This window comes from Lagopus leucura, unplaced genomic scaffold, assembly GCF_019238085.1.
Source record: "Lagopus leucura isolate 7727_CA_CO unplaced genomic scaffold, USGS_WTPT01 Super-Scaffold_100159, whole genome shotgun sequence".
Taxonomy (NCBI): Eukaryota; Metazoa; Chordata; class Aves; order Galliformes; family Phasianidae; genus Lagopus; species Lagopus leucura.
This window is the reverse complement of record NW_024962335.1, coordinates 22341530-22361761: the sequence shown is the minus strand read 5'-3', so window position 1 is coordinate 22361761 and position 20232 is coordinate 22341530. Positions and strand designations below refer to the sequence as shown.

The 20232-nt window shown below is 43.5% G+C and overlaps 1 protein-coding gene across 2 annotated transcripts in view; it reads left to right on the top strand.

Moving 5' to 3' along the window:
• The first annotated feature begins 704 nt into the window (after positions 1–704).
• Positions 705–20232, top strand: part of NINJ2 (ninjurin 2) — a 44181-nt gene continuing 24653 nt past the window's right edge. Inside the window, exon 1 of one of the 2 annotated variants that reach the window (XM_042889369.1) lies at positions 705–915. In XM_042889369.1, coding sequence (XP_042745303.1) covers positions 763–915 — 153 coding nt within the window. In that variant the 5' untranslated portion in view covers positions 705–762. The remainder of the gene's footprint in view (positions 916–20232) is intronic. The other variant, XM_042889368.1, reaches the window with a different exon arrangement.

Below are 20232 nucleotides of genomic sequence, written 5' to 3'. Positions count from 1 at the left end.
ACTTACCATACATTTTTCATGCTATTGTGACGAGGGAAATTGTCCTTCAAAAAGCCGAAGAAGCCAACCTGATGTGCAGGTGGTACAAAATAGCAGAGAATCCGGAATCTAGAGAATTGCACTGATTCTTCTGCCTAAGCATTCCACCTAATAATAACTTATTTTCCTACACTGTGATTTGATTCTGGCTGCATGTGTTTCCATTCCAGTGACATCTGTAGTTGTTTTTGACTTAAGCAAAAAGCAGAACTCGATTTCAGCCAAGACCAGCTATATCAAATTGAAGCTAGAAAAAGTGCTGGGGAGGGATAAGGAAGGGCATTTTGGCTAGGGAGAAAAATGAGAAGAAGCGACTATAAACAGAGCAAAGTGGAAATTTTACCTCAACCGTAACAATATCTTTGCTGTGGCAGCAGCTAGCAGGCATAACTTTCTGGACCTAAGCTCTTCACCCGTTAGTTTTTCATCTGCACTCTCAGCTGCGTGCTGATGAGCTGGGCGAGCTGGGGATCACGACTGCAGCCAAACAGCCCACGCCAGGAACCGCTTGGTACACTGGCTGCAAACCTGCATCCCAGCCCAAGCGAGCTCATGAGGCTCAGCTGGGCTCTGAGAGGTAACACAGACACGTCATGAGCATGACTGTCATGGAAAGTCTAAGAAGAACGCTTGTTCCACGCGCTGCCTGGACAATGCAGCATTGGCTGCCACCCCCTCTCTCAGCCCCCAGCCGATGCCAAGGCGGGCGGCCGGCCGCAGCTGATGAATAGTGGGTCTGTTCCAGCAGCTGAGCGGCCTGGTCCAGCAAGGAGAGAGTCTCCGGGAACGCAGAGTGCACTGCTCCTCGTGCCGTCTGCAGGGAAGGGAGCCGGGGGCAGCGGGATGGCCTCGGAAGGGGAGAGCATCAACCTGCAAGTGAGTCCATCTCGGGGAAATAGCTGGGGAGGGAGAAACGGGAGGGAAGATCCCTGCTTCAGGGGATACATTCACCCCTTCTATCACTCGCTTCTCTGTTCCAGCAGTCAATTTCACTTGCTGCTTTTTGCCTCTGCTCTCTGTTGAAGTGAAACTAGCTCTGCCCCTGCTCTGCCAGGAGCTAGGAGTCTTTTCCTGAAAGAGGGTAAGAAGAGGGGAATTGCTAAGAAGAGCTGCTCTGGGGGGCAGCAGGGGCAGAAGGGAATGTTCAGCTCTCAGGAGGAGGCAGCACATACTTTACAAGCTGCAAAACTCCGATCCGTTCCTCATCTCACAAAGCCTTGCTCTGTTTGGCAGAAACTGCTCCCAATCTGGAGAGGAGGAGAAGAAATAAATACAGCAAATGCTGAGCGAGTGCAGAGGCCAGGGTTTCCTATGTGGGGTTTGCACAGAAACAACACTTCTTGATAAAACTCTTTCAGTTCTCCACGTTCCTTTCTGAGTATTTGTGTTTTTTAAGAAGGGTGTTTCTTGCTCTCAGCATGTGTTCTAGGAAAGGGCAACTGCCCAAGGGTTTGGAAAAAGAAACTTTAGAGATGAAACAGAATCAAAACCCCAGATCACAAACACTCATCCGAAGTTCAAGCCCAGATCCGTGCTTGGGACAACTCTGGAGAAGGGCAGAGTGTGAAGCACTGCCTGGGGCTCAGCTTCCAGCCCCGGGGAGGTTGACAGCGGGATCCAAATTTTGCCTCTGATTTTTCTGTCTGTTACAATCTTTAATGTTCTCAGAATTTAAAGTGGGGAAGTCCACCTGGTGGCTCAATTTTTAATTCTTCAGTCCATCTCAAAGAGACTAAAATGTAAGGTATGCATCCTTGGGAATAATCAGGGTTATCATCCCAGAGCTGGAGCAGTGGACTGGAAAGAAGAGTAGAGGTTCTCTGGTCCTGCAGGACCTCCCCTAAAAGCAGAGCAGCTTTATAAAACCTTGGAACAGTTATGCTCAGAGACACCATAACTGAGTAATATGTAGAGGTAGCTTTGACAGTTGGTAAAAATACATTCTGTTTAGCACTCAGGAAGAGAGAGGATAAACTTTCCTTGGGAAAAATATAGACATCACTGAGCCAGGAACTGGGGACAGAGGACAAAGAGAATACGAAATTATGCTAAATAAAAATAAAGTTAAATCCTTGTATATTAAATCTTCCCATACAATGAAAAGTTTCAGGTCTATACTGGATTTTTAGCACGATCCATAGACAAAAAAAATCAACTTCACAGATTAAAATGGTCAGAAATTACAGAAAAATCTGGATTTCAGATGTTTTCCGCAGTCAGACTTTTCTCTTCCATTTCATCTTGAGGTTAAGAAGAGCCAAAAGTGATTAGCAGTGCCATCAGCCAAAAGTAGTCCTTACAACACTCAGAAAAGTAAATAATGCCAGAAGGACAAAGTTTCCTTGAGTTGCAACATTGAAAAGAGCATACAGATGTGTTTCTAAAGTAGGAAGGGGTGGAGGCCCAGGGAAGTGGTGGAGTCACCGTCCCTGGAGGTGGTCAAGAACCTGGAGGTGGATGTGGCACTGAGATACATGGTCAGTGGGCATGGTGGAGACTGGCTGACAGCTGGACTAGATCACTGTGGTGGTCTTTCCAACTTTAGCGATTCTCTGATGCTACAAGTGTTCCTATCTTTCTCTACATAGGATGCCACACCAAAGATCTGAGATTTGATTTGTGACAGCACAGAGAGATTTCACGAAGCCACCAGAAAGTACCAAACAGAGACAAGTGCATGCATATCATCAGGAAATATGCAGTGCTGGCAAGGGAGGGAAAGTACATTGCATACAACTGCACCGCTGAGGCAGGCAGAGGGTCCCAGTGTGTTGTGATTTAAGAAGCGTGAGATAAAGGGATCAGTGGAAGGGGGGAAAAATATACCTTTCAGTAGAAAGTCAATTTAAAAGACTTTGTTGAGACCCTGCTTTGAGCATTGACTGCAGAGCAGGTGTCTTCCTGGATGTTTCTAGCTGTGTGTTTATGAGGAACCTGCAGGAACGTGTGCTGCGTGCTGTAGGGAGGTGACTCCTGATTCGCTCCTCCGCTGGGAGCTCTGGGACAGAGTGGCAGGAACAGCCAGGAACATGGCTGAGATGCAACACAGAAACATGATTGTGTACTTATAGGGAAAGCATTTCTTACACGTTTGGACAAACAGCCTTGTCAGGTGACAAGAGAACGGAAATAATATGAGTCTCTAGCCCAGCACAGGAGAGAGCTGAGAGAGGTGATCAAGTCCATTTTAGATGGTTCTAAGGATAACAGATTGGTTCCCAACATTTTTGCTCATCCTAAAAGATGAGAATAAAGCTCACTCAGCAAAATTGAAAGTCTCCCTGGCAGGAGATACACCTTCTCCAGCGTGGCATCAGCCTGTGGAATTTGCCATCTTGTGGAGCAGGTCAGAAAGCCAAATACTGGAGAAGCATTGAAAAGAGGTCAGGAGGATGTTATGACCAGTAACAATATTTACAGTTCTGTGAGTCAAAAAAGGCACTTTCAATTCCCATGACCAATGGCAGGATAAAAACAAATACCCTCCTCAGCTCCTTGCAGGCAATAACCAAGTTGCTGACCAGACTGCAAGAAATAATTTGCACTAGAGAAGATGTATGCCTACTGTCCATTGGTAAGACGTAGGGCAGATTTTTATCAGCAAGAAGTGCCATTAATCCACTTTTTCACAAACAAACATTTTCTTTCTTGGTGTGTTTCAAAGGAATCTCTTTTTCAGTTTTGAGGACTGACAGAACCTCAAATGACACAAAGGGTCACAGAATGGAAAAAAAACAGGCACACAAAGATAGAGCAGCCTCGCCCGATTTGCACCCGTTAGCCAAACACTAAGACAAAATTTAAATTAAACCTTTTAATTGAAAAGATTAGTTCACTCATTAAAAGACAAGACTTTAATGTGAATCAATTTAAATAATACACTTTTCTTACTGGACATCTCTATTTTGGTTTCTGAGCAAAAGTTTCACGTTCCCCTACTAACCATCTGCCATTGACAAGTAAGCATGGAGGCAGAGCAGTAACATGATGAAATGCAACAGTGTGTTCTGAGATAGAAAAACACATTTGAGAGAGAAACAGCCCACAGGGTCCTACCACCAGGTCCCTTTTGCTTCAGGAAATAAAGGTTTGCAAGCCAGAAGAGTAGCTTGGCTTTGATAGTCACACTCTGGCTGATTAATCTGCACTTTTTCTATTACTTCCCCTAACTTCCACTTCTTCCCCTGACTTGCATGGGGGGTTGAGGAGAACGGGGAGGAGGAGGGGGCCGTACAGGTCTGTTCTTTTCAGAAGCAAAAGGCCCATTCAATCTGTTTAGCCGTGTGCCTCAGCTGCTGTAGTTCACGATTTGGCATCTTAACACAACCCTGTTTCACTGGTGATTTAAGCTAATGTACCAGACTTTGAATGGGAGCAACTGAGACTACATCCGTTCTACCCCTCCCACCACAGCAACCAGGGGAAGGTCTGCAGACGGCTGAAGTCACTAACACTCACACGCTGCTGCCACGGCTGTGTCTGTCAGAGCCCCAGATGAATACTGCAAAATGGAGCAAAGGCTGGGGCCGATTCTAAACGGCTCCAGAGGCTGGTTAGGTTTGTATTTTAATATTTTCTAATTCATGAATGAATGCTGTGTTCTGGTTAAGTTTAAAGGATGTGCACTGGATGGATGCCATCCATATTCATATTGCAAAAGAGACTACATCGCACATGCCGCTTCTTTCTTTCTTTTTATAGTTTCTTACTCCTTGGTTAAAAAAAAAATTACAATCCTCTGGGATGAGAAGCAGAAATAATACATAACCATTTAGGGAATCATTCATACATCAAATGTAAAAAGAGTAAACAGATAAAATAATCACTCTGGGAAAGAGCCCCCCTGCTGAAATTTTTTGGCAGAAGCTGTTTGGTGAACACTTGGAATACTACGTACATCTTGAGAAAGAAAGACAGGTTTACAAGCAACTTGAAAGAAGGGGGGAAGAAAAAGGGGGGGGGGGAGGTTAGGGTTAGGGGGAATGGGGGTATTAATTCCTTGGATAATTTACTTCCAGTGCTCAGTTTTTGACCGGGTCAGCAGCAGGAAAATTTTAAACAGGCAGATTAATAGAGTTAGCTGTAGGCCTGACTGTAGTGGGGATTTTTCCAAAATGCCCGCAAAACAATTGGAAAGTCCCACTTAGTGCTGTAAAACCCATCTCCCCCACATCCCACTTTCAGCCCAGGCTTGAAGAGGGAAAGCAGCGAGTGTCTTAGACTTCTGGTTTTGCATTTTTGTTTGTGGCTTTAGTATGTGCCTCGAGCTGTGACGTGCTTACAAGTTCCTGGCTCTGGCACATTGTTTGCCTGCTTTTGCAGTAACAGCCAGCTTGTGCTTTCTAGTGCTGGAGGACCTTTACCCTCATTTAGCAATTTCCTAGAATGATGGCAATACAACATCCCCAGCCAAGCAGCATCCCTTGCTCCAGCTGACTTCAGTAGTGTTGTTTGGGTTCTAGGACAACCTCTGCAATTTGTGTTTGGACAACAGCCTCCAGTAAGAACGCACCTTTCAGGAAGAAAACACTAAGTGCTTTGAAAGGAGTCACTCCTGCAGTGTGTACAACCCAGTGATCAAGTGTCTGAGAACTTATTTCACCAGTTTTAACAACACTAGTCCAGCTGACACAGCCCCCCAAGCAGGAGCCTGCTCCCCACTCCCAGTGTGAGCTCCATCTTGTGTGTCACTCATTTGACCCTGGTAAAGCTAATTCATAGAGTTAAACTCAGAGAAAATGCATCATACTTTGCCAGAGTTTCTGTTCCTCTGTGCTGAATGGATTCTTGGAAGGATCAGGCAAGCGCCAACAGCCAGCAGGGGTAGGACTGTGTGGCCAGGAGAGCGCAGGGAGGGTGCAGGGTCCCTCCTCTCAGCAGAAGCTCCCTCTCCCTTCAGATCAATTAGCTGAAGGTCCAAGTCTGAGTGTAGCCCGAGGCAGGAGCAGGGAATGTCCAAACCATAACAGTGATTGCTCTCACTAGTGGATATCACTCAGACTGCAAGATTTCAGATTGCTGCTTGAGACTAAAGCCTTTGTAGGGCTAGCTAGAGGCTAAGGTGAAGATTCAACATGCCTTGTCAGTCAGAAGGCAGATATGAAATACAGTATCGCACTTAGGAGTGAGAATGATCCTATGCTCTTCATTCCAGTGTCAGGGAGCTGTAAGTTGGGGCTGGTTCCAGAAACTTGTAACTCTGACACTACAGGACAGACAGCATGATGACAGGATACTAAGGAAGACTTTTTCTTAGAGCCAGTACTGATCAGTCCTTTGTTCTCTAGTGCAGACGCGGCATTTCTCCTCTGCCCTGTACATTCCTCCTACCAGCTCTAACTGAACACAGACTTCCCTCTTAGAACATTCATTTATGCCTGTCCCAAACATGGGGATGGTGTTTTCTCATCTTGAAGAATCCCACAGAAATCTTACACACTGGAGGCTGACCTGGCCCTTGGCACTGCACCTTGTTGAGGGGTGGGGAAAGACCAGTAGCAGTGTCTTAGTTCAATCCCATGCCAGCAAACCACATTCACACTCAAACTCTGCACATAAAGGTAGAGAATGGCAAGGGATTTTAACAGAACACATATCAAGGAATGAATTAGCTTGATTGACCACTTAGTAAGTCTGCACTCACAGAAACAATAGGCATGAAGAAGCCTCCTGCAGAAGAGTACGAGGGGCTGCTTTTAAAAAGGGTCCTTACACAGGGCTTAGGGCCAGGGTAGGATTCAGATAGCACTGTGGTAGAAAGAGGAAGGCGGTGATTGGCCATTAGAAGAATGATTTTATCTGATGTATCTAAAAAGTTACCTGCCAGGGCTTGGTGAGAAGCTGTGTCTACAGTTGTACATGAGTTGACAGCAAACCCACATGCCAGAGAGCTTCCTGGGAGACAAACTCATCCTTGACAGAACACCTCTGAAGCCAGGAGGGGCTTAAAGGAAGAAACTCGAATCTTTTATGTCTGTTGTGGCAAGAATTTCAGAGTAACCCAACAAAACTTTGCCATGGCGTTTGCACATTCATACTGCTTTGGGCCCACACTGAGGTCCCAATTGTGTTCTGTGGTGGTAGCCTTTGCTCAGAAACCTTTCAGCGTGGCCAGTGAAAGAAGAAAGCAATACAAAGTAAGGAGAAGGGACTGAAATACTATCTGCTGGTACTGCGTGCTATTGGACTGATATAATAAGTCCTCTTGCTGACATAGTTTGTTTTCATAGCACTCTTCCAGCATCCAGTCTACAAATTGAGGCTTTAGACATTTGGGTTTCAGTCAGAGCTGGAGCTGCCATAACAATAAGTAAGTTCTGGAACATTTTACCCCGCTGTCTGGAAGGGTTTCTCACAACACTTCACCTCTGTGCATAGTAAAACTGTTCTGAAGAAATGGAGGGATTTACAAAAAGGAGAGGGTTAAAACTCTCTGTTGGAAAGAGGGGGTCATGTGGGCTGGTGTGCTGCCACCTCCCTGAGGTAAGGGGAGAGGACCTTTAAAGTCAGTTGCTAAACAAGAACATTAATAATAATAGATTTCTGTCTACTTTGTAAAGATCATACATCTGAAGCATGGTAAGAGAAAGGGAGCAGGCATGGGAGATGTGGGCCTCCTGAGCCTTTATTTAGTGGCTAATCCATGGCCTGTTTATGGTCATGGTAACACATGGCTTTCCTCGTTGGCCAACGTCAGAGCCTCCCATCGAACCATCTTTGTGTGTTGGAGCCCTCTACAATGTGAAGCCCCTGCTAAACCAATCAATTTTCATGTCTTTGATAAAAAATTTGCCTCCTTTGGCCTCATTCCATCCCATGTATGAGAGCTGAATCATTCTTCTGCTTCTCTGCTCACCCTCATTTGACAAACAGGTACAGGGTCCTCCTCTCATTTAGCCAGTAAAAATAGAAGCCTCCAGCCCAAGCTACCATTTCTCAGCCCTTCCTGAAAAATCCATATTCGTGTATCATGTCTCTCTTCTGGCAGCCTGCAATGGGTGACGCTGCATGTATACAGTAACACCCACACAGAAGCATGAACTTCTCCAAATACGAAAGGGCATGTGGGTATTTTCACTGCCATTTCCCCATCCCTGGCTTGTGAGTCAAATGTTTATAAAATACTCTCTTAGAAAAGGGAGTAGAAGAAACCAGCTCCAAGAAACCTAACACTAGTGAAATCTGGATTGCTTCGGGTATGTAAACATGTAACAGAAACTTGAATTGGACACCAGAATGATAGAAGAGCCCAATTGCAGATGCTGCAAGATTCACATCACCAGGTACCATACACCTTGACACGTACCTTTGAAGAAGGCAAATTATAATTCCTCGTCAAATTACATGAATCAGCTGTGTGATTCTATAATTATAGCCGTGAAAACCTTTCTACTTGGGATCTTAGAACGTTCAATCCAAAATAACCCTTAGGGAAGAAATTTCTCATGAAGCTTCTTGGGTCAAAGTTCAGCAAGTGCTGGAAATTATGGGGGAATCCTACCACCTACTTTAGAGAAATGAGAACACGAAAACGAGATGCTGTGCTGGTTTGTGGATTGTTTGGGCTCCCTTCTTTCTCTTTATAATTTTTGCAAATATTTATGCATATTTGCAGAACTTTTCACTTTGTACCCACACAATTCAAAATAATATTTTTTGGGGAAGGGCAAAAAACCCAGGTTCACCACAGACTTTAGTTATATGAAAAGAATGACTGCTCCCACCAGTCTGAAAAGAGTCAAAAAGCGATCAGCCATTTAACTGTAACTTGTGTTTTTCTGTAAGTATGTATCTGTAGAAAATATAAACACTGAAATATTCCACAGAAGTTATGTGAGAGCTAAGCTCACTGCCCATAATTTTCCAGGCATTTTATAAGAATCAGTGGATTTAACTTCCCAGTGTGTGCATGGAGAAACAAGTGTTTTCTTGCCTATTTTACAGACTGGTAAATCTAAGCAGAGGGACCACTGGTGTACGTACCCAAGGGTACACATACAGAAACTGACAGAAGCAGGAAGGAAAAACAGGTTGTCTGAATGAACAGGTGAACTGGCATGCAGCAGAGTGGTCTGTTGTTCCATTCCTCCTTTTCACTTGCTAAAGTCCTAATACCTACTATTTTTTGAGGAATTGTTAAAAGTTGCTGCATTTAGTCAACAGAGACCACCTTGTTACCTCACACAATGTAAAGTAAAACATTAATTGAAGCTGCCAATAACAGACCAAACACAATTCCCACCCTGCTGAATGTAACATCAACATCAGTTGGAAATGGACTTTGTTGACAGGCTTTTAAAAGCCCAGGCACACAGCTGTGTTTGCATCTCTTTTTTGGTGGAGCTAGAGTCATGTTCAGCCACGTTGATATAAGAAGCAAGCACCAAAGCAAAAGTGAAGTAAGCTAAATTAAATTAAACATAAATTATGACTCAGGATGATCACACATGTTCTTGATCGCCACTATTCTACTTTAAGTTTGAACCCTTTATCAGCTGTTTCAAGATTAAATGTTTCTTCACGTCCCATTGTGACTTCAGGCTGTGGCTACATTTTTTTACTGACTGAAACTACATGACAGGAGGTTCATCTTCACCACCACCACCAATTATTATTGCTCCCTCAATGTAGCTGCTCAAGGTAATCACTCTATCAAGACTGTCTGGGCTAGGAAACCTCCATCACCGAGTATCTTAGATAACCTACATCATTGTGAAATATCTTGTTTAGGTAACGTGCAATTATATCTTCTTCCATGGAAAAATTAAGTCCCCTGTTGTCTTGAATCTGGACAGAGACAGAAATGGCAGGTCCTTTACATAGGCCCTCATCCATATTATTACCATGGGACAATTGTTCCCATCCTTGGATTTTTCTTGGCTGGTCATCTTCACTGAAGATCTGGTTATTCTGAGATCATTTGGGAAGGTCATGAGGAATACAATCCAGGTTCTTCCTAACTTAGAAGTAAAGAATAAGGAAAACAGATACAAACAGAAATACAACCAAAATCACTCCTACGCAACACAACTGCCTGTTTTTTCTCATCTTTAGCCTTTGGCAATACCTTGACTGGCAATCCACAGTGATCAGAGAGACAACCAGCAAAGAATTAATATTCCACAAGAAAATATAATGTGCTGCTAAAACAGATTTGAGCTCCATTTTCATTTCCATGTACTAGATTCTTGGGAGCTGATCTGGGACCAAATCCTTAGCCAGTCCCCATTTTTTGGCATGTAGCTGTGAAAAAGTTGCCTAAGGGAGTTGTGTCAAAGGGCTTTTACTTTGCTCTTAATGGCTCCACGTAGGGTCTGAAGGAATCTGAAGTGCTCACGAAATGTGGTTTCCCCTCTGGTGTTTGCTGTTCAGCTGGCTCAGCAGCTCAGCGTTAAAAACCATTGTGAGTGGATTTAGCACTTGTGAAATAATGCTGGCCTATTCAGATCCAGAGAGGGATGGGCAAAATCCATCGGCACAATAAAAGCCCCTCTTCCATCCTCCTCAAATGAGAGTGTGATAGAGTTCAAGGGAGAAAACTACTCAAACCCAAGTGCAGCTACACAGATCTTAAGGGAAAGAGATATCGGACTGCCAAAATAAAAGATCTAACAAATGCTCAGAGGAGGCATAAAAACAGCATTCCAGAAAAAAAAAGAAAAAAGAAAAAAGAAAAAAAAAAAACACTTAAAAAGAAACCAACCTCAATGTAAGAAGCAAAGCACAAAGGAGGAAAAAAGAATCGGGGATAAGGTGAGTCTTGTCCTTGATTAGAGGCCTGTCCCCTCCTCCTGCCCTGCAGCCAGGAGAGCTGGCCCAGTAAAGAGCTCCAGCCGGGTGTGGTGCTTGGCAGCACAGCAGGAAAAGCTGGAGCTTGTCTTGGTTTGAGTTGCTTTGGTTGTGCAAGGATATCACTTTTCTGCTTTCATGCCTGTGATTTAAGAAAGGCCAGGGTCCTGCAAAGCTCGCAACTTGGCATAACCATGGGAAGAAAGTAGGAAAACTGGTGAAGAACTCAGAGGCCTTTTTCCTTCCTGGGGAGACAGGTAAAAATTCAGCCAAAGCTCACAGTCTACAGATGACAGACTATGCATGCTAGTAAGCAAAATGTGGGGATAGAGAGAAGTGAGAGATCTGAAAGTCTGTGTCCCCAGATATCAGAGAAAATTGAGCTCTCCACTTCATCCTAGCCTGAGCTATTAAGTATAGCAAGAGGAGTGTTTACTCTCAGCCTATCTAATACTCAGTTATTCTGCTGAGACCATGGAGAAAAAAAAGATAACTAATGGCTGCTCTGATGTGGACGACATTGCAGGCGAGCTGCGGATCTGTATCTGTATGCCAGGACCAGGCTCGGGCAACTCCACAGCAGATGGCAATAGTTCTTGGCAGCTACTAATAAGGCAAGATTTGGTTAGAAATGTCTAGCCAAGAAGTCCTCTGATTCATTTCCACCCCCTCTGCACTACCTCGAGCCACAAGCCTCCAAGCATCACCCTCATTTATTGAGCTGGGGCTTAGAGTGGTCATTTTCCTGGGTCACGGCAAGATGACAGCTCTCTTTTGGATCCCTGGATGGGGAATGGGCTCAGGATTCGGACCTGGGCCAGTGTGTGATGAACTCAGGTGTTTACAGCCAGGGTGGGGCAGGGGCTGAGCCCAGTGGGTCATGTTAAAGCGCTTCCTGTTGCCTCGCTTGCACAATGTACAAACAGGGACATTATCTCTCCTGTGGGAGCAACTGAGTCAGATGCTTGGCCAGATGCAGGGAAAGGTGTCTCCATAGCCACCGACAGCAAAGAATAGCTTAAAAAATATATCCATCCCTTTGAGGCAGCAAATGATAACATTACAGTCCTCTTTATTGTGATCCAAAAACTTTTTTTTTTCCTTCCTTTCCTCTTCTCTCTGTTTTTTCCTATCTAATGAGAACTTGTTTTTGGTGTTCCTAACACAGCTTTTTGGACTTTTTCCCTTCTATTATTATTATTATTATTTATTTTATATATAATCAAATGACATACAAAAAGTAAAGTTCAGCCAACTAAACCCCAAGAGGGCAATGCAAGTGCAAATCACACTGCTACGTCTTTTCAGTTTTACCATCAGCCCTGCACAACTACGTAAGTCCATGGACTTCATAAATTCTTTTGTGAAATACATTGTGGATATAAGCAGCTGCAGGCCTGGCTGGTGCAATCTGAGAGAATACTGTTCCCAATGGCATTCTGCTATCCTTTCATCAGGAGACAATGCCTCTAGCCCCATTCTACTTACCTGCTCTGAGAAATAAGGGGGCAGCAACTAGCTGAGTAACTGCTTTTGCTGTGTGAGCCATTTCGGTAGACATGCTGTATCAGTGCCCTGCACACAATGAGATGCTTCTTCATTTGTTATCCTCCATCCAGTGGGTGTAGTTGTAAGGCAGATTCAGCAGAAACAAGAGCAACAGCACCTGTGGGAAGCTTGTTTTAGGACCAGTGAAATACAGAGAGTAAGAGAAGGCTGTGATTTACTGATCACAATCTTTGCATGGCAAGATGCATGTCCTTTGAAGGTCTGCTTTTCTTCCCAGTGCATTGTGAAGAGCAGATAGGCCTTTGTGACTCCTGTTGGTTGCACTATAGATAATATCCTGTGGGCCCAAAACTGTGGGAATATTGCATCTGTTACCAAGCAGCATTTGGTCTGCTTTTTGCCCAAGGCACCTGTACTATATACACAGTCAACGCTAACGTGTTGCTACCTGTGAGCAGAGGGAAATTCACATTCTGTGCTTAACTGCTGCAGGACCTAAAGGTATTAGGAGGATGTATGAAATTAAGGTAGGAAGGGCAGGGAAAGAAAGGAAAGGCTTCATAACTACATTTCAAATGTAATAGGTGCAGCTGAGTGGAAGCCTTCAAGTTTGAAGACTGACGAGGTATTCTCTGAGGCAGTCTTTCTTCAGAAGGTAGTTTACCAGGTAAAACCTCTGCAAAATGTCCAATAAAAACAGGAATGTTTGGTGCCAGGGGCGAGAACTGAGAAGAAGAAGTGTAACGATTTCACTAAATATTTGCCTTCCTGTCAGGGAAATATAGATTAAGAGTCCCTGATTGTTATAATAGTAGTAATTATATGGAAAGATGTTTATTTTACCCATCTTTTCTGATCATCTCAGCATCAGCATGAAAGAGGATATTGTATCAGGTTGCCCAAACAAGATATAAGTAGCTCTGAATAAGCAGTAAGAGGCATAGTAGCATCCATTTCAGTTTTGTAGAGAAACTGAGTGTAGGAAGTGCAGAGAAAGGCACCAAAGAACACTTTCACAGAGATAATGCACACTGTGCCATCAGTAAAACCCTTCTGATCCAATGACGTGGAGCTCTGCTGAGGGAGGCAGGAACCAAGAAAGGAAGATTCGGATCAAATGCAAATGAAATACACAGACAATATTCTTTCATTACTTTGTGCTAGATGTGTGTAAATGTTTTGGTACACAACTAAAACTGGGAGTCAGTATGAGCTGCTCTCTGAGCCCATATCAAGTAAAGACAATCACAGCAACCATGGCACTCTCAAACACAAGCATTCATTCTAGTCCATCACAAATGGCCCAGTTGTTTTTTTCTTACTTCTCCCCAACCTTATTCTCCTTAAGTCTCCATCCTGACATACAGCAGTTTATTTGGACACAGCTTTTTGGCTGCTCTCTTATAAGAATACAACTGCAGTACAAAATGCAGACTGAGTGAACCCAATTGAAATCCAGGGCATTTGTTCTGCATCCACGGTTCCCACTTATTTTGTCCCTCAGCCATCTTGAAGTGAGAAACTTCAGGATAAACACCAGAAGCAGTTAAAAAAAGAACTCTTAGAAACCAGTTACTGCAAAAGTTTGCTTCCCGCTGCAGGAACTTACAAGTACTTTTGGTGGCTGAATGTGAGCGCTTTTCAGATGACTATATTTGCAGAATTTGGGCATTCAGTTGTCAGAGAAAGTGTTATCCTGCTTCGGTCTCCTCCCATTCCTGTTCTGGCCCAGGGGCTTTTGCTTCCCCGATATGGTCTCCTAGGAGGCCCTCATTTGCTACACTCCTTTCCAAAGGTCTCTCAAAGCAACATCCACCCAGGAGATCTGTGAAGAACACAATTGTCACTAAGGGGATTTGGGCCTCTCTTTAATTTCTGCTATGCTGTACTTTAGCTCCTCATTATAAAGTTAGCTCCTCAAGGTTCTTTGTCTCTGCAGGGTTGAAAATTACTGACTGAATGTCTGGGTCCAATTTGCCTCTATTTTTCCCTTAAGTGGCCATCCACAGCTCTGCAAAATGTTTGTGTAATGCTACAAGATATTTCACATCAATCTTATTTGAGATTTTAACCTTTTTTGCAGTGAATTCAAGAAGAAAAGAAAAAAAAAATAAAACCACAGTCTGAATAATAGGCCACCAGAAAAAAAATACTAGCCTAATATTTTAGTATAAAGTGTCAACTGTGCTTTCTTTTTTCTTTGGTTTTTTTTTCTCTCTCTCTTTTTTTTTTTTTCCCCCTCCACGGAAGGAAGAGAACGTTTTTCTAATCTGAGAATGAAATTCCCAGGGACAGTGTATGAGAAAACAGCAATAATATACAGAACACCCAGGAACAGTTGCTGAAAGATTCTCAGGGTGTTACTTTTGGCAGGACATCAGGTTCCTATCAAACCCTCTGAAAGCACAAGGCTAACAACAACAATAATAATATTTTACTGCAGACAAAGTATTTTATCTGAGGGTCTTTTGTAGGCTTCTGTGAGTGGCAGATGAGCTCCTTCAGGAAGGGGAGTGAAATTAATGGTCTGTGGATATTTTCACAGGTTCAGTGATTTAGGAGACAGGCTATCATGTACAGAGTTAGAAAGTAGAGAAAGAAAAGAGTTAACGTGTATAGGCAAGCATGGAGCATTCACAGTAGTGAACTTGCATAGACACAGTAACCCATTTTTTAATGTTCTCACTAAATCAACTGCTGACATTCCTCATACACCATCTGAGCACCTGTACACAAACCAGGTAACCAAAAGTTACACTGTGCAAATACACAAAGTGCTAGGTGAATTCATGCACATCTATTTGACTGCAATGTGAAATTCTATATACTGTGCTTGCAATTTCTGCTTGGCAGCCTTTCACGTGTTTTCTGGGACCACTCTGGGTCTTCAAGATATAACTGTAGCCACACATGTACATGAAATGGTAAGGACTAGAAATAAAAGATTGTTGTATATCTTATTTCCTCCCTGCAGGCATTCAAGGCTAGGCTGGATGGGGCTTTGAGCAACCTGGTCTAGAGGGAGATGTCCCTGCTTATAGCAGAGAGGCTGGAACTAGATAATCATAAAGTTCCCTTCCAACCCAAACCATTCAGTGATTCTATGACTTGCAAAGTGCTAGAAGTTTGGGACCCAAACCCACACTTTGCAGCATTAGGCTCTCTTCTGGGAAACCATTCCACGGTGCAATTGCCTTTCACAAAATACAAGCTGCTCCTTCATGCTGGCCTACTGGTCAATCTCAGACTGTATTTCATATGATGATGTTGCTGGCCTTAAGTTAGCAAAACTCCTAGTGGAAACAGTTTCTGCCAATCAAAGAGCCTTAACTGACAAGGAAAAAGTATTTTGACATAAGCAGTCCAGAAGATAGCATCCCTGACATCTTTTATTGCTAGATTTGATTGCTTATGGCTTTTAGCACAGATATGCACTGCACCGATCTTACCTAAATTACCATGAGAGGAGAACATATTTTGAGATAAGTTGTCTCCTTCCTCAGAGTCTCTCAGTGCACATTTCCTATAAGGATTACTTGCTCTTTGTAGTCATTTGAACAGTATATTCTGCCCTAACTTCCCAGCCTAGCACTCTTAGCAAATGCTGTTGAGAAGTCACTGTGACCCTAGGCTGTGACCCTAACACACACAGACATGGAATTTGTGGTCGCTGTACACATGAAGGAAATTACCTGAAACAAGATGTGCTTCCTCTATGTCATAAGGTCAGCAACAAAAGCAACGAAGGTTTTGTCATGACACCCCCACTCCAAGGCAGTGACTAACAAGCAGAAAGATTAGATATCAGGATGATCTCATAGCCTGCTACTCCCCAAAAGGGGAGGTCCCACTCTTCTTCAGCCTACAGCTCCCTTGCTCCCTCCTGACCTTCTGCTCCCACACACACATCCCACCTTCCCTTTGTGCTGGCTCTGGACAGACCCCTCTCAAACAATTCAGATCACTAGAGTTGCAGGAAGTAATTTATTTTTTGCATGGTTTTGTTAAATTAGCTTGGCTTAATGAGCTGAATTGGCTCAGAACAGGGTTTTATGAAAGACAGAGTGAAGAGAGCACAAGACTTGTAGCAGGTCCAGTTTGCTTTGGACTCTTTGATCAGCATAGCTACAAGGTATAACCCCCAGCATCTTGCAGAAGATGCTTTCTTGATGGCAGTTTCACTTCCTTTGTACAGATGACCCCTAGCTACTTTCTGAGAGAATTTATTCAAATCAGAAAGGGGATTAGCAGAACAATTGGTGTAATTCAGAAGTTGCATTCAGCTACGAATGGACTCCTTGAGCTTTACCCTGCAGTACCACAAAAGAATGAGGAGGGGCAATGAGAACTGATGATACGTGGATGAGATAGCTTTTATAGGTTGATCATGCTGCAATGGCTCACCTCTGGGAGCTGTGTAATGCTTTACTCACTATCTGATATAACCACAAGTCTTGCCTGTGGCTTGGAGCAGTGTCTATCACTAAGCGAAAGCAGACAGAAGCACACCAACCACCATGCTTCACTGCAAAACTCAGTCCATTTTCTCTGTCCAGTTTTCTTGCCCTGGACCTGAAGGGCACCTTGTCAGAATCCTTAAATAAACTTCAGTGCCACCCTACTGGAGTATTTGCGTGCTCCTTTCAGCACTCTGCTGCTGCACAGAGGTGACAGAAGATGTGTGTGTGTAACTGCTATCATTGGACATGGGTTAAAAGTTTAAAAATTGATCGCAGCAGCTGTATTTGGAAGCTCAGTTCTAACAAAGCAAACTGTTCTCGCGTTCCCAGATTTTGGTTTTGAACAGCTTCAGAGTTATGGTCAGAGATTAGAAAGATTGTTTTTTTTTTTTTTTTTTTGAGGTGTTAAAAGAATGGTGTGGAATTTCTCATGCAGCTATCTGCCCTCAAAACGCAGCAGATAACTCACCAGCACTCACCTCCATTCCTTACTGAGCTCAAACTTGCATATCCTCAGTTCTACTCTGTATCCTTCCAGAAGCAGAGCCTGTTCCAATACGAAAGAACAAACAGTGTTTAAAGTGCAACTCAGAATTCAAGTTTTCAAAAAACTCACGTTAAATTCTGGCTAAGCTAGCACGCGTGCCTTCACAGAAGCATTTACACACATAAATCACAGCTTGCTTACATCTGACATATACAGAGAGCACACAGCTTGGCACGCTGTTTAAATGTGCTTCAACTGCTGGACTGTGTTCAGGTTTGCAGACAATCCGGTCAGGAGACACAAAACCTCACTGAGTAATTTTGATGATATTCTCATGGATCAAGGATGGCTGTTGTTGCTCACCATTTCCCAATGAAGTTTCTGCATCTGTACATCTGTGGGATTATTGAAGAGGTGCTTTTCACTCCTGGGAAGTAGAAAAGATGTCTCTGTATCTGAGATATTAGCCACCCTGTGCAAACTAGAAGCATTCACAGTTCCTAAGCTAGCTGCAAAGCTTGGGCAAGCCACAGTTCATAGAATCACAGAATAATTTGAGTTGGAAGGGACCCTTAAGGGCCACTTGGTCCAACCCTCTGCAGTGAACAGGGACACTCACAGGTAGATAAGGTTGCTCAGAGCCCCATCCAGCCTGATCTTGAGTGTTTCCAGGTACTGGGCATCCACCACCTCTGGGCAACCTGCTCCAGTGCCTCACCACTCATCATAAAAAACTTCTTTGTTGTATCCAATCTAAATCTTCCCTCTTTTATTCTGAAGCCATTTCCCCTTGTCCTATCACAGCAAATCCTGCTAAAGACTCTGTCCCTTTCTTCCTTACAGCCCCTCTTTAGATACTGGTGCCATGCCAGCTTTCACCACCTTGTACCAGATTAAGTACACATCAGGTGAGATTTCTAGAGTGGTTTGTGAAAACTCATTAATCTATACAACATTTATCACATCTCTTTAAACCCTAATTTTTTTATTCTTTTATCCCCTGCAACTGGGTCGTACTCATTCTGGGTCCTAAATTACATCTTTTGAGAAAGGAGTATTTCTGTTGCTCTTTACCTGGAAATTTACTCAAACTGCTTTTGAGTGATGCAAGTCCAGATCTGCAGTTCTTTCATAATTGCCTGCAATGGTAACAAACAGGGCAGCACCATGACTGGTCCCTTGAGCCCTGTACTCATGCCAAAGATAACCAGTTATACTCATATAATTAATTTTGAGGCATTAATAACACAACAGCTTTTGTCTTCCCTGGTCGGTAGGATTCAGCAAACGTAATTTAGCAAAGCACTTTCCTCTGCTGACAAGGAGAGCAATTCACATTTAAGGATTAATCATCACTTTGTAACTCCTGCAAAATTTGCACTCCAGGCTCTGATTTGGTTATACACAATACCTGTGGCTTGCTAATTAAGAGCAACATGCGTATTAGCCTTTCTTCTTTTATATTCTTAAATTGCTGATTTAAAACGTCTCTCAGTGTGAGAAGCACTTCTAACTATCTGATGTGTGAAATAGCAGGACAGAGCAGATTCAGCCAAACCCACAGAGGCTGGAAAGAAAGGCAAGATTTACATTTAATACCTCAACCTATAACCCGGAGGATGTCTGGAACTCTTCAAAGCCAGCCACCACTCTGCAAAAGGGGGACTCCCCTCCTGTGGTGCAAAGCAGATTCACTGCTTGTGAAGTTTTAACTTGAATTTCTCCTATATTTTGATAGCGCTTCTGGGCAGCTGGGACCACGGAAGGGGAGCTCAGCTTAGCATGATTAAGGCAACATTTCTTGTGATCACATATTATTAAGAAAGATGGGATGATTTTCATAGAATATTCTGAGTTGGAAGGAACCCATAAGGGTCATCCAGTCCAACTCCTGGCTGCATACAGGACCACTCTTGATTCCTTTGAGCCTGGATTTTATAGCAGTTTTGAATAAGAAAATTGATGCCCACTCTGATCCGTTTGCATAAATAGCTTTGATATTTCTTTCAAACCTTTTAGTTTTTTTCTACCAGCTCTTGGCAATCACTATGTAGCTGCAGAATTACAAGAAAAGGATTACAAACTCAGGCTGGAACAAATCAGAGTTTTCAACAATACTATGCATCATGGACAAGGATATGAGTAAGATGAGATGAGTGATAACTCTGGAGGCACTGACAGAAGGCAGCACATGCACAGCATGTCGAGAAAGAGCAGGGGCAGGCCTGGGAGCAGATGTAGGTAATGGGGAACATGAAGTTCCACATGACCTTCCTCCTATTGACTTTGATGAAGGGATGCAGAAGGTAGATAGTTATATTGCTAGCTGGGACACCTGCAATACACACTGAAGGTTCACACTGGAACAGTCTACTCTCACTTCCCCGTGTCAAGATATGATTGCATGTTGAACAAAAACCTACTCTGATGGTGACTGTGGTAGGTAGAGTTGGTGGAACAGCACCTACTTCTCTTACTCAGGGACATTCAGAGATACCTGCAAGGCATGCAAGTTGCTTAGCCCCATGCTGCAGTGACTGAAACCATTTAGCTGTCTTTGGAATGGAAGTGAACGTGATGAAAACCATTTGTACTGAACACCACTATGCGATTTTATGATGGTTTTACTGCTTCTTTCTAAGGAATTCTGGGTTGTCGGATGAAGACAAATTGTCAGGAAAGTCCTTTCTGTGCATTTTCCCAGTAGCTGCAGTCATTTCTTTCATATGGAGATTTCATTTCCACAGTGCAGTGCTTCCTCAGTCAGTTCAACACTACATTCCAGAGAACACAGGCTTGCAGCCTTTCCAGAAACACCAGGTAGTCCAGGGCTCCTTGCTCATTTAGCTGTCAAATATATAGCTGATGTAAGAAGTGCTTTCTCTGGTTTCCTCTCCATTTCTAGATGCACTTCAAGGGAATAAGTGCAGTTGTAAAAGTGAGAGAGCA